We start from the raw sequence: 14,929 nt of genomic DNA on the forward strand, positions 1-14,929 counted from the left end.
CAAAATTTTGAGGACTGATAATGGGTCTAAGTATACTTCAGATGCATTTGAAAGGTTCCTATCTTTGAAAGAAATCAAACATCAATCCATAGTTTCATATAATCCCCAACATAATAGGGTTTGTGAAAGAAAGAATCGAACCTTGATGGAAATGACACACTACTTATTGTTTGAACAGAAATTGCTTAAAAGTTTTTGGGCAAAAGCTGCACATGTATCTACAATGTTGTTGAATATTTCTCATACCAAAGCATTGAAATAAAGTCTCCTTATGAAGCTTGCTGCAAAACAAAGCCAACAGTATCTCATATAAAGGTTTTTAGATGTATTAGCTATGCTCAAATACCTCAAGCCAAGAAATCTAAACTTGATGCAAAATCACAGTTGGCAATTCACCTTGGGAACAATGACAAATCAAAAGGTTACAAATTGTGCAATCTGGAAATTGAAAAAAGTGTTTACTACCAAAGATGTGAAATTTGAAGAAGATCTAAGGTGGAATTGGGACAACAAAGAAATTGAGAATTCAAAAATGAAAATATAGTTGGTGATGTTGAACTTGGAAATGAGAATCAAGTTGAAAATGATGATGGCTTTGCAATAAGGGGTACTAGAACATTGCAGGACATACATGAAAGGTGCAATGTAGTTAATCATGAACCAGTGACTTTCACTAAAGCTCAAGAGAGTAAAGAATGGCAGTAAATTATGAAAATAAAGATTGATATGATAAGGAAGAATGACACCTAGACTTTAGTGGATAGACCTAAGAATCGAAAGGTAATTGGGGTTAAGTGCATGTTTAGAACTAAACACAATGTTAATGGAATTGTGAACAAATATAAAGCTCAACTGGTAGTGGAGGGTACTCACACGTTTATGGAATTGACTACTTGAAGACTTTTGCTCCAATAGCAAGGCATGATACTAAAAGATTGTCGATGGCTTTATCTACTAAAGAGAATTGAAAATTTTGGCATATGGATGTGAAGTCAACATTTCTTAATTGACTGTTGACTAAAGATATCTTTACAAAGCAACTAGAGAGGTTTATTGAGATTGGTAACGAAGACAAGGTTTGTAAGCTAAACAAAGCCTTGTACAAGTTAAAGCAAGCACCAAGAACTTGGTATGAGAAGATTGATTCTCATCTTTGTAACAAAAAGTTCATGAGAAATGAATCTGAACATACTTTTTATGTAAAAAGTTCAAATGGGAAAACTCTGTTAATTGTTTTAGTAAATGTTGAAGAATTGCTCATAACTGGACCTTATAGTGAAATGTTGACAAAGTTCAGAAACCATATGAAGATGGAGTTTGATATGACTGATCTTGGTGAAATGACTTATTTCCTTGGTTTAGAATTCATTCAAGGAACAAATTGCATGTTTATTCACCAAAGTGAATAAACAAAAGATCTTCTGATACATTTCAAAATGGAAGCATGCAAGGAAATTTCAACTCCCTCTATTTTAGGTAACAAGCTATGTAAAGAATAAGGTTCTCCTAGTGTAATTATAAGTATAGAAGCTTGATAGGCTGTTTATTGTATTTAACAACATTGAGGCCTGATATTATGCACACTATTAATGTACTTTCAAGGTCTATGCAAGCCCTAACATAAATTCACTTTTCTATTGCCAAGAGAGTGTTGAGATATCTTAAAGGAACATTAAACTATGGTTTGAAATTCTACAAGAAAAAGAGCACTGAACTACAAGGATATAGCGACAGTAATTGGGCAAGCTGTCTTGATGATTCATGCAACACAACAGGTTTTTGTGTCTCATTGGAAAATGGTATGTTTGCTTGGAATTATAAGAAGCAAGAGGTGGTGGCACAATCCTCAATTGAGGTTAAGCATATTACCATAGCATCTACACTGAATCACGTTCTCTGGTTAAGGAAATTTCTAAGTGATTTAGGATTCAATCAAACAATTAGAATAGTTTTGAAAGTTGACAATCAATTTGCAATTGCAATTGCAAAGAATCCAATACAACATGATAGAACAAAGCACATTAGAATAAAGTTTCATGTGATAAGGGAAGTTGTAAAAAATCAAGATATCATAATGGAATATTGCGACATTAGAGAACAAATTGATTACTTACTTACCAAAAACCTGAGTAAAGATAAGTTTATCACTCTGAGAACTAAGCTAGGGGTCACCAAACTTCACCTCAAGCTGGTGTGTTGAAATTGAAGTTGAAGTTTCTAGGTTTCAAATTTCACGCCAAAGTCTGCTTCAAATTTGGTGTAAAAGTTGAAAACGATGGTTTGTCACATAAAGAGTACATGTTTGTCTTCTTCTTATGTTGACCGTTTTACTATATACTATTTACTTTTCATATTTTATTGCTTAGTCACTTTCTTTTGATTCCTTTAAGACACTGGGTACATAGCCATGTGTCAAAATATGTTTTATAAAAATATTCCTCGAACCAAGCTATTGGGTGGTATGTGGATTTGTGTGCCATTACCTTTTCTATCTTCTTTCACAACTCATTATATAAAGACTATGAACCACCATTAATGGAATGATAAGTTTTTTCCCTTCGGTCTTATAAAGCATTTTCTCTCCTTAAATTTTTTTGTTTTCATATCCTTTTTTATCACTTAATAGCTACACTGACAGGATAAGGCAATTTAAGATTAAGCTTTGAAAAGTTAATGCTCTTACTCTTATGGTCAAGTAGCTTCTGAAGTTTTTCTTTTGTGACAAAACTTTGAGTAGTTGTTGAAGCAGTTACTATAGTAAAATTGCCAAAAATAAATGGATTAGTTGTAGTGGCCAATGCGTTTGCTGTGCTTTCTCCAATTTCCCCAATTCCATTCATGTTGTTCACCCCATTAATAGCATTTTCACTATTATGGGGTGGCTTGAGCTAGACTTGATGAGTTGTAGTAAGAGAGGATGCAAATTAGGCAATGGTCTTCATCATCCATTTATTGTTATAATCTAATATTTGCACCTTTTCTTGGGAGGCTTGGAGCATCTTCATAAGTTCCTAGACATAGGTGTGAATGGGTATCTCTTGGTTGTCGAAAGAACTCTCTATATCTTCTACTAGCGTAATTATTCGATCGCTTTTACTCAATGTAGTCACTCTTCCCCAATGATGTTGCCAAAATGTAGAGGGTTCTTCTAGTAAGGAAAGAGGAAGTGTTGCAATAAATAAAGCAAGATGCATTAGAGGTGGTAAAAAGGAAGATTGGAACAGTCCTTGAAGCTTAAGTGCTTTATGGCAAGTGATAAAGAATAATAAATGAAGGACTAGGTGAAAGAGGCAACGGAGCACAACAAATGGAAGAAGTTGAGTAGAAATAGTGTTTTGAGAGAGCTTAGAAAGAGTTTCGACTTTCAAGGGTAATTTGATCAATTTTCTTCTCCCTCCTAAATTGATATGTCATATTTATACTAAGAGTGTTTTCTTAGGAGTAGTTAGTAGAAAAGCACTTTTAACAAAACACGTTTTGTGTGGGAAACGTGTTCCTTATGAGAAAAGCACGTTCACTATGGAAAGAATAGCTTATTGGGTTCTGAATAGTGAAATAGTAACACTTAACAATATGTCGTGTTTTCTTGAGAAAGAAAGGAAAGGTAAAGCACGCATAATTTAAGAAAAGGTTAAGAAGACATTTTAACTATCTCAATATCTTGCCACCAAGTTAAGCTCTCTAAAATATTCTTAAGATGAAAATAAATTATAATCTTATCACTTATTCTGAATTGCTTTCACTGTCTTGTGTGACGTAGTTGTTCTGTGTGCTTGTTCTCATCCTATAAGACAACACTTAAAGAAATAATACATTGGCCAAAATTGCATGTCTACAATTGCAATCAAGGTATACGCTTAACTTACCATCCATCTCTAAAGAAAAGTTTCAAGTCCAATTTATCCTTGGATGGAAAGAAACAAAAGAGGCTTTGTTTAATCTGTGCAGAGAGAAAGTGATTTTTTTTTTTTTTTTATCATCATTAAGCCTAAGCTCTTAATTCCTTATGACAAAACACGCAGATGATACTACAGGTAAACCAGATGCAATGTATGTTAAGTTTAACCTGTATCCCAGCCATGGAGTAATGAGTAGGACGTGAGATATTTAGTTTCCAAAGGCATCTATTATAAACTTATGCTTCTATCACTATTCTCAAGGAATATATGTAATTTAAATAAATTTTGTATTTTTTTATCTTAAATCAAATTAAATATAACTATTAACCATTAATTAATTATCATTAATGTGTTTTTTTTAATGGCAATTATCATTAATGTATAAACACATCATAAAACTATCATTTCGTCGCATTAACACATCACACCACTATTTAATGACACATAAACATATTATATTAACATCACATAATATACATTGACAAATAATATTTTTATTAATAATTATTCATTCATTAATTATTTTAAAATTTATTTAATTGAAATATAAAATATAAAAATTAAATTAAATATAATAAAAATTAATGAAGAGTGTCTCTCCCTCTCTCTCTCTCTCTCTCTCTCTTCTCACAATATGNTTTTTATTAATAATTATTCATTCATTAATTATTTTAAAATTTATTTAATTGAAATATAAAATATAAAAATTAAATTAAATATAATAAAAATTAATGAAGAGTGTCTCTCCTCCTCTCTCTCTCTCTCTCTCTCTTTCTCACAATATGCTCAAGTTTAAACACCCCAAATCTCCCTAATTAAAAAAATCAATTACATACCTTCGATGGTGAAGAAGCATAAGATTAGACAAGCGAGCGATGAGGATAAAAAGTAACAATAATGTCCACATCTCAAAAAAAAAGTTTAGCAATGCTGAGATCATACATGAAAATGCAACATAATTAATTAAATATCTGAGGCTTAACATTAAACCCAGAAAACTTTAATTTACTGCAAATGAAGCATCTTAAACTTAAAGGCTACATAACTGTCAGCAAAGTTTCAACAGGTCTCCCAGTAAAAATTGAACAAAAAGAGATTTAAATACAACTGTGATGAACTCATTCATGCCAGTAAACTGTATACCTTTCTTTCTGTCAAAAAGCCAACTAAATATCTTTTGTACAAGATAACGTCTTCATAACTGGATTCTTAATCTGAGATTCAGAGAGTGAGATCCTATTTCCCACCCTTACCATAAGTATCCTTAAGTGTAACTGTACGGTTAAAGACAAGTTTTTCTGCAGTTGAATCCTTGTCCACAGTAAAATAGCCTGAAATTGCATAACAAGTATGACCAATTAACACACTATAATACACCATAAACAAACACACAGTACACAACTTTTTAACCTCCAGTAAAAGACACCAAGATTTATTACTCTCTATCACTCAACAAAATATTTATTACTTCCACCCCTGATAAAATGCTAAAGGCAAAATATAATATAAGAACACAGTACTTGTATCTTATTTGGCTGCATACACCAATATTATATCAATATTATGGTTTTAAGTCATCCAAGAATTCAGAGAGCATAGAACCACACAAGGTTTATGAAACCTACCGAGCCTTTCAAACTGAAACGTATCCCCTACAGCAGCATCCCAAAGTGATGGTACTGCATATGCAGCAGGTACCACCACTTTGGAATCCGGGTTCAGATCAGCTAGCCAATTATCAAGTTCAGCAGGATTCTGAAGAAATAATTGAAGTCAACGGAGTTCATAAACATAGTGGCGGAAGGCAAGCAAAGAATTCAAAATACCAAAGTAAATAAGTGCCAACCTCAGAATTAAAGAGTTTGTCAAACAATCGGACTTCCACCTTCAATGGATCAGCCCCTGGGGATGGTTCAGCAACCCAGTGAAGAACCCCCTGAGTGAAAATTTTCAAAAGGAAAGAATAAATACAGTCCGGAAAAGATAAATTGTACAACTCTCAAAGCATATCATTCACAAAGTTAGAAGTAATCAGTGAATTCCAGTATGACTTCAAATGGATAAACAAATAAAAACCTTTGGCTTGCTTTTTTTGGAAGGATCATATTCAGCTCGAATTTCAAGCACAGTCTCGTTATCATCTGCCAATATTACATCTGTGCACTTTATGGGGAATGCATACCTGCACAAATGGGAACGTGCAGCTATTCAACCCAGATCTGCAATAGGAAATTGACAACATATGTGTGTGTGTGTGTGTATGTACATAAACATACCTTAGCAGGACTGACTTGCCAAGAGCCAACCCATAGTAATCTTTAGAATCTTTCATCCGGAAATCTGAGCGCTCAATATATACGACATTTGAAAAAGGTACCTAAAGTCAGCAGAAGAAGTGGTTACTGTCACAGACCAATATCAAACAATTGGAAGCAAAATACGTTTCGCACATTAATATTTGCTTTCTGTTACAGGAGTAAAAGTTTCATGAGCAGACAATGCTCAAAACCAGTCCAAACGTGATTCTGATAAAAAACCATGCAGATTATTCAAATTTAAAACAATCTAAAAGCATGTCACTCTTATTTATCCTCACCTTGTAAAAGGCGGATGTATCATCTGCTTGAGCATCAGGCCATTTCTTTGCATCAAGATCCATAACAGAGCCAGATTCGAGGTTGGTTATGACTACCTGAGAACACAAAGAAGATGAGGCAGTCAGTAGAAAAGATGGTTTTTTTAAAGGAAGATTTCAGACTAGATGATGACCTTAAGTGGATGCAGCACAACCAATACACGAGGTGCTGTCTTGTTTAATTCTTCTCTAATGTGATACTCAAGGCGATCCAAGCGAATCATACTACAGTCACTGTAGCACAAAATGTTAAAACATTAATGAAAGAGTCAGCAATATGAAAAGCCAAGTTTGTCTAAAATGCATGTACATATAGTGCACCCCACAATAACTACACATAAAGTGTGCATTAGAATGTGTATTTTCAACCTTCTAGTGATTCCAATTCCTCGAACGAAAGCATTTATTGCAGTTGAAGTCACACCCCTACGCCGTAAACCAGCTAATGTCATGAGACGGGGATCATCCCAACCATCAACATATTTATTTGTCACAATGAAATTTAACTACAACATCACATCATAGTAGATAAATATTAGATTTATAACTTAAACAACTCAACAAAACACACTAAAATTTTCCATACAAAAACATTGATTTTGTTATACCTTCCGCTTAGACATCACAGTGTTTGTAACATTCAGCCGTGAGTATTCCCAAACATACGGCTGATAAAGGTCCAAGGCATGTAGCAGCCAGTAGTATGAAGCACGCCTTGTCTCAAATTCAAGTGTACATAGCTAAAAAACAAAAAAAAAAAAGAAACGTTACAAGAATGAAATGGAAAAAAAAAAAAAAGATGTTCAAGAATGAAAAGGAACTTTAAAGTTACAATAATTAAATGAGCACAAAGTGTAAAGAACTCAATAAACTATATGTCATGCATGCCCTAGAAGACTGCATACTTTCAGAATTTTAAGTTTATTCAGTTTGTTGAATAAAAGAAAAACCTGAAAATCTTACATGCGCAACATTCGGTCCAGGAAGCAAAAAACAATCGTACGAGTTGAAAAAAATCATAAGCATAAGCTGCTCAGCTATTGGGACGACCAACATGCTTAGATTTCTCATGATTATTTATGAAGCCCAGAACAGTGGACTAAACAGAACAAGTTCCAGAATTTTGAGAGGACGGGTAGTATACATTCCTACCAACCAAGCATAAGTCCAAAGGACAGGAAACATTCTCATTGCATGAAAATGTTATTAGTCAGAGGCAACATGAGAAAACATTTTAATGATTATTTAGTAAAAAGTCTGAGAGACTAAAAGTAAGCTTTATCTAACAACTCTGCTTCTCATTCACTAAAAGCAGGACTAAAAACCGCTACTTAATTCCTACTGGAAGCATAAAGTAGAGGTTCAGAAACAATAAGTAATGTACAAGTTATTTTGATTATAAAAGTCCCAGAACCCTTCACCTTTAGAAACACCCTGAAATTTAGGTATGTTGTTAGTCAATAAAATTGAAAAACTTTCTTCTTCAAGTGTTTTTAAGAAATAAGTAACAAAATGGTCTGCATTATAATAACATAAACCATAAACTTCCAAGCATAAGTCCAAAGGACAGGAAACATTCAAATTGCATGAAAATGTTATTAGTCAGAGGCAACATGAGATAAAATTTTCATCATTATTTAGTGAAAAGCTTGAGATACTAATAGTAAGCTTTGATCTAACAACTCTGCTTCTAGTTCACCAAAAAGCAGTACTATAAACTGCCACCTAATCTTCCTACTAGAAGAATAAGGTAGAGCTTCAGAAACAACATGTGCAAGTTATTTTGATTATAAAAATCCCAGAACCCTTCACCCTAAAAAACACCCTGAAGTTCAGGTATATTGTCAGTCAGTAAAATTGAAAAACTTTGTTCTTCGAACATTTTAAAGAAATCAATAACAAAATGGTCAACTATAATAACATAAGCCATGGACTTCCAAGCATAAGCCCAAAGGACAGGTAACATTCACATTGCAAGAAAATGTTATTGGTCAGAGGCAACATGAGAAAAAACTTTCTTAATTATTTAGTAAAATGCCTGAGAGACTAATAGTGAGCTTTGATCCAACAACTCTGCTTCTAGTTCGCTATAAGGCAGTACTATAAACTGCTACTAAATCTTCCTACCGGAAGAACACGGTACAGCTTCAGAAACAACACATAGTGTGCAAGTTATTTTGATTATAGAAATCCCAGAACCCTTCACCTTATAACACACCCTGAAGTCCAGATATATTGTCAGTCAGTAAAATTGGAAAACTTTATTCTTCAAGCATTAGAAATCAATAACAAAATGGAAAACATTCAATTCTGCTCCTTCACATTGCCCCAACATTTTTACCTATTTGTCTTGGTTCTTTAGCAGCAATGAAATATAAATCACAGTTAACCCAAAAGCAGAAATGCTTTTCTTATCACCAACCAAGCTCTGTTGAATTTGGAATAGATTGAAGTTCGCAGGTTATGAGTGTTTTCGGTTACAGAAACTTTGGCTAATTTTTTATGCCTAATTTCTAGAAGCTATTGGGGCTTACCAAAAAACAAGTTAAAAATATTTTGTTTTAATTTGTAGAAATCTTCCATTTTCTCGTTCCCATTGCTTTAGATTGATGAATCACTGCAAACCTTGAAGCTATTATGGAGTTGTTTGGCTCCTAAGAAACTGAAAGGAAGTATATTTTTCTTCATTTAAGAAACAATAAAAAGAAAATTAAAAGCATGGCCGAAGAAAGCCACATGTCATATTTTTCATTATCAATTCATTCATTGGTCAACTAAGGGGTAAAACAGGGTCTGTAGTGGCAAGTTCACAGTTGGCAAAAAATATACCACGTCAGAAGAAAAATATTTATAAAATCCACATCATTAATTTTTCAGTGAAAAATTACATGTCACTTGGTAGTCCCTTGTCATCGCCATGTCACATGATTAAAACTCCTCTTTGACAGTATTATCAATTGTTCTTCATTGTTCATAATTCTAAAATAAAAGAGATCAATAAATTACTCACAATTGAGATAGAAGGACTAAAATAGTACAGGGATGTACCAGCTACTTCAACCTAATTCTAGCATTCTATCCCCTTAATTCCAGTTTGTGATAAAATGCTAATTGAATCCAACACTGATTGATTTTCACACCTTAACCCTAATTCTGACTGTAGCCATAAACCCTAAAATCCCTAATGTTCTACCCCCACCCAGGACTAGGCAGAATTATCCAAATGGATCCTCTATCAGACACATCTAGCATTTACATGCCTTTTAAAAGTTAAAGATGGACTGGTTAAAACTAAAAGGAAACTTATCCAAAACTGACCTTGAAAGTTGCAAAAATTAATAATAGCTAAAAAAAGAAAGATAACATACTGAATGTGTGATATTCTCAAGAGAGTCCACGATGCAGTGCGCATAATCATAGCTTGGATAAATGCACCACTTATCCCCTGCATGAGGGTGAGGAGTAAACTGAAGAGAGAGAGAGAGCAAGATAAGAGTATGTCAACAACAATGGCACAAGGAAACTAAGTAATAAAAAATATATAGGATATGACCTACCTTGATACGATAAGCAATGAGGTCATACATATTGAAATTATCACTCTGCATATCTTGCTTCATCCTGAGTGTCGCTTTGCCCTCTTCAATTAGACCTCTCTTCATGTCATCAAAAAGTTTTAATGACTCTGCAATTGGTCTTTCTCTCCAAGGGCTATTCATCTTCTTTTCCCTATACTCCTTTATTTCTTCAGGGGTCTAGCACCAAAAGAACCAGTGCTGGTTAGGCATAGAGCATTGCCATGGATGCAAAAATTAAGTTCCAAACTAAAAGAAGATAGAGGCCTGTGCATTTTTTGCTCCAGGTTATGGATATTATCATGCATTAGAACCTGATGATCAACATATGCATGACCCCTTCGTATCAGCTCCACTGCTAACTCATACAAATCTTGGAAATAATCACTGGTGTAAGTTATCTGCAAAAAACCCAATGCAAATAGACATCAACCAAAAATCTTTAATAAAAAACTTACATTATAATGTTGAGAAATGTCATACCTTGAATGGTTCCCAGCCCATCCACTTGACAATTTCTTCAATGTGATTAATATATTCTTTCTTTTCAGCTTCAGGGTTTGTGTCATCATATCTAAAAATTCCCAAAGATAAAATTAGAAAGAAACACATGCAACTGAAAACATCACTAAGATTGGGATCCCCTCCATTACTCTTTTGTGGAGTACTCTTGAATCACGTGTAAGACCCACCCAAAAATTATGGAAGCCATAACCATGAATGGTAATTAAAGGTGTGTTGGAAAGTAATGGAAGGGAGCCTGATCCCATCACTAACCCATTTAAGTTGACAAAGCACATTCCAGAAATACAAAGGAGGTCCATCAACTATTGAGATACATAAAACAAAGTAACAATTTATTGAAAAACTTTAGGTGTTAGCAGAAAAGAGCAAATCTCACCTCAGGTAGCAGCATCCACCCCTCTCTTTTGCAAGGCCAAAGTCAACAAACATTGCCTGAGTTATAGCATTAAATACAACCATTGCAAAACAAATAGTATTATCAATACAGTGCTTGTCACTTTTCTGAATGAATTATCAATAAAACTTACTTTTGCATGTCCAATGTGTAGATATCCATTTGGTTCAGGAGGGAAGCGAGTAAAAACTCTTCCCCCAGTCAACTTCAAGTGCTTGTCAAGCATTTCCCTTGCATTGAAACATCTTAGCACAGATCCATTGCTGAAAAATACTTCTGTGTGCACCTAGTATCCACAAGAGAGTCACCATTTATTGAACAGTCAAGTGAATATTCAATGAAAAGAGCACTATCAATCATGTAAACCCTTGCTTCAGTTCTCATCTTCTTTTCCCTTCTTTTATTCAATTTTCCAGTTCTAGTTCTTTAGAATCAGGGATGCTAGGAGTCTATACCAACTAACGTACTCTTTCCACTGGAGGATAGAGAATTATTATCAAAAAATTTTGGCAGTGTTCTTGTGATTGAGGGATGCAATCAACTTCAGATGTAACTCCTACAGAACCCTGGGTTAAGGCCTGGGGATTTCTCCAATCCACCATACATGTAACTCATGAGAAACCCTAGATGTCAAGCTTAGGAATTTCTTCCCTTTTCTCCATTCAATTTTCCCTGTTGTCCTAAACATTCATGTCAGAACATTGCCTTAACCCTACCTTCCTTGCTATCCTACATCATCACCAGACAAATAAACATGATGAGTGCAATTATATACACCCTGAACTACTGATAACAAATAGAGGTAATAGCAACAATAAAAATGAGACAAATAGTGTTGTTCCTGAATCTTGAATGAATGTAAGGCAAGAGAAGAAAAGAAACCCTTGAAAGACTAGTTTATTTATATACCTTTACATTGTCTTCTGGGGCAGGAAATATTGAAAATGGATTAAGTTCTTCTTCAGATGGCTGTGCAGGAATATCATCAACAACAGCTTTTTTCTACACAAGTGCAATAAGCACAGAAGAGAGAAAAATTATTATCACAGACATGCACATGTAAATATGAAAAAACATGTACTGATTCTCACCTCAACTTTAGCAGGTTTCTCTTTCTTCTCCTTCTTTTTCGAAGGCTTCTCATCATCTGCTGCAGTCCTCTCACCAAGTAATTCAAACATTTTTACTTCAACAAGTTGCTGTTACAGACGAGAGCAGACTCAGAGAAAATGTTTTCTATCAACAAATAGCCAATTCAGACTGTATAGGAAGTTTGGAAAATCACCTTAGCAATCTTTGGATCAGCCCATGGATGCCTCTTCCTAACGCTTCCCAACAACTCACCAACTAGAGACGAATGTAAATGATAAAAAGGAAAATTATAAAAAGAATATACTAAAATACATGTGCACAAGAGAAAAAGAGGTGAGCATTTCACCCAGATAACGACATATATCACAATAGACGGACTAGCATGAATTATAAAGCTGAAAGGGAAACAATGAATGTGTATCAGGCCGGTTACGCTATAAGCTTCTATGTCCACAATGTCAGGGAGTATGCATGTGTAACATCTGCACGTCCTTATACACACACATTCAAGCTGGTTCTATGACTGCATGTTTCTCTAGGTGTGTACATCAGTAAGTGTTTTTTGAAACTCTCTATGTAAGCATGTGTATAAGAGCGAGAAAGCAAGAGAGAGAGAGATAACAAACCATTTGTTCGATAACGGCGCTCAATAATTACAGCTTTATTCTCCTCAAAAATTTCATTGACAGTGTGTGCAATTTCCTCCACAGAAACTTCAACTCCTGCTCATGAGTAGAATAAAGTAATCGAGATCAACAACATATGACAATAAAGAAAGCTCAAGCTCAAACAAACTCACAGTTCTGCTGAAAGAAACACTAACAATTAAATTAGAAACAAACCAGAGTATCTAAAATTATCATTCATCGAAAGCATAAACAATCTTATTACGTACCAACGCCACATGCTTCTTCAAATTCACTCCGCTTAAAATCCTCTGATGCAATGTTTGAAAGAAATAAAAATGCTGCTTCTAACTGAGCTGGAGTCTTTATCTGAAGAAATGCAATCGCATAAATTTCAAAATACTAATAATAACAAAACCGCAGCACCACAAATAATATCTTCCTCTAATTAAGCTAATCACTATTGCCAAACACAGAATAGGTTGCAAACCTTAGAAGATACAACATATTCAAGTAAATCTGGACGATGTACAAGCGCATTCGCAGGGTACTTCGTGGCAACCTACGATACATATATGGCAAAACTCATCTCGAATTCATTTTTGTGAAGATTTCAAACAAACAAAGAGAAATCAATGAAAAGAAAAATCCGACCGTGTATAAAAGATTTCCAATCGTTCGGTCACATCCTTCAGTCAAAGCAGCCTAAAAAAAAAAGAAATTGAAATGAAAGAATTGCTATGATCTAACCAGTAAAAATCCAAAAAGAGTGAAATGTCGAAGCGTACCTCGTGAATGACGGCTGTGAGATTAGCAGTGACCTTGTTGTTAGCGATGGTGTTACGAGCAGTTCGTTCGTCCAAACCAATCTTCACGAAGAGCTCTAAGGTTTTATCAGAGTTTTCGTCTTTGACTACCATTTTCTTCGAGATTTTTTTTTTTGTTTTTGTGGTTTGGAAAGGAAGATGAAAGAGATTTTTCTTGGGGTTTGGATTAGATTAGAGTGTGGGAAGGAAGAGTGTAAGAGGCCGGCTGGCTGTGTCAGAAAGGGAATGAGTAAAATTGTAAACCCTAACAAGAAATAAATAGGAAAATGGAATCCAGGGTGCGTTTTTCGCGTGAGGTAAAGGGTGAGATTCTGTGAAAATGGAATCCGTCGGAAATTTTAAGTCAGCGCTCGGAAAGTGAAATTCTTTGATATTTTAATTTAAATAAGGGAAAATATCTTCTCTTCGTCAACGAAATCTTGCTTACTGGACACCGATCAATTTGGATCACAGCCCAGGCCTGGTGCTGCCTGCACACTTCAGGCCCGTGGTTTTTGATGGGGCTGTTGGGTCTCTACACAACCCAAGTAACTTGTCCTGCTCAGCCCAACGCACGTATGGGGCTTGTGGTTGGCCTTTCTTGTTTATTTTATTTGTTTGTCCGTTATGATATATTATTAGATTAGGGGATGATTTTTTTTTAACCCATAAAAATAAGTTATTTTTAAAAATAATTATTTTTAATTTTAACTGATTTTAGTCAAGAAAAAAGATTTTTGGATAAAATTTCCTTTAATAAAATCTCATTATATTCAAATTATACGATTTGAAATTTGAGTTGACTCAGAAATAGTAACAAAAACAGCTCCACCAAAAGGAAATGCAGCTGCAACTGCAAGCATGAGGAAGAGAAGAACGACAAGAGGTGCGGCCTCTGGAGGGGTTGTTGGGACTATGCTTCAAATTTACACAAAATGATGGACCAAGGCTCAAGATATCCCCAAATGTCATGCTTGTCATTGGCATTGATTTCATTGCTTTTGTTGCCATTTTCCATGTCATGGGCAAGTTATACTTTGTTTGTAAGGAGGCATGACATGTGTATTAACATTAGCAAAACCGATTTCAATTTTACTTTGATGGATTCAATTTCTTTCTTGTTTCTTCATAATACTAGTATATTTAAATTTTCTTTTACTATAAAAACAAATAAAGTAACAAAAAACCTAATTATCTAAAATAGAGGATTTTGGATAATATCTTTTTCTCCAAATCCATTTCATTTCAACAATGTTGAATAATTTTTCAATACATATTCATTTTCATGTCAAATTTCTTTTTGATTTTAAACTTTTTTCTCTATAGTGAAAGTATTTAACTTCAAGAGTTTTATATCCCAGTGAAACACAAAGATAG

At 34.3% G+C, this 14,929-nt stretch overlaps 1 protein-coding gene across 1 annotated transcript; it reads right to left on the reverse strand.

Annotated features, from left to right (window-relative positions):
• On the reverse strand, positions 4,782–13,915 carry LOC18594509 (glutamine--tRNA ligase, cytoplasmic). Its single transcript, XM_007022081.2, has 23 exons — positions 13,535–13,915; positions 13,401–13,451; positions 13,237–13,308; positions 13,016–13,115; positions 12,747–12,842; positions 12,314–12,375; positions 12,120–12,227; positions 11,938–12,030; positions 11,162–11,314; positions 11,011–11,066; positions 10,593–10,683; positions 10,424–10,510; positions 10,092–10,289; positions 9,903–10,001; positions 7,143–7,274; positions 6,904–7,040; positions 6,669–6,768; positions 6,496–6,591; positions 6,176–6,276; positions 5,976–6,081; positions 5,746–5,835; positions 5,525–5,654; positions 4,782–5,230 (listed from the first exon to the last, which is right to left on the reverse strand). The coding sequence occupies exons 1-23, from the start codon at positions 13,664–13,666 to the stop codon at positions 5,136–5,138; spliced, it is 2,385 nt and encodes a 794-aa protein (XP_007022143.2). The 5' UTR covers positions 13,667–13,915; the 3' UTR covers positions 4,782–5,135.

The sequence above is a fragment of the Theobroma cacao genome, chromosome 7 (assembly GCF_000208745.1).
Source record: "Theobroma cacao cultivar B97-61/B2 chromosome 7, Criollo_cocoa_genome_V2, whole genome shotgun sequence".
NCBI classification, from domain to species: Eukaryota; Viridiplantae; Streptophyta; class Magnoliopsida; order Malvales; family Malvaceae; genus Theobroma; species Theobroma cacao.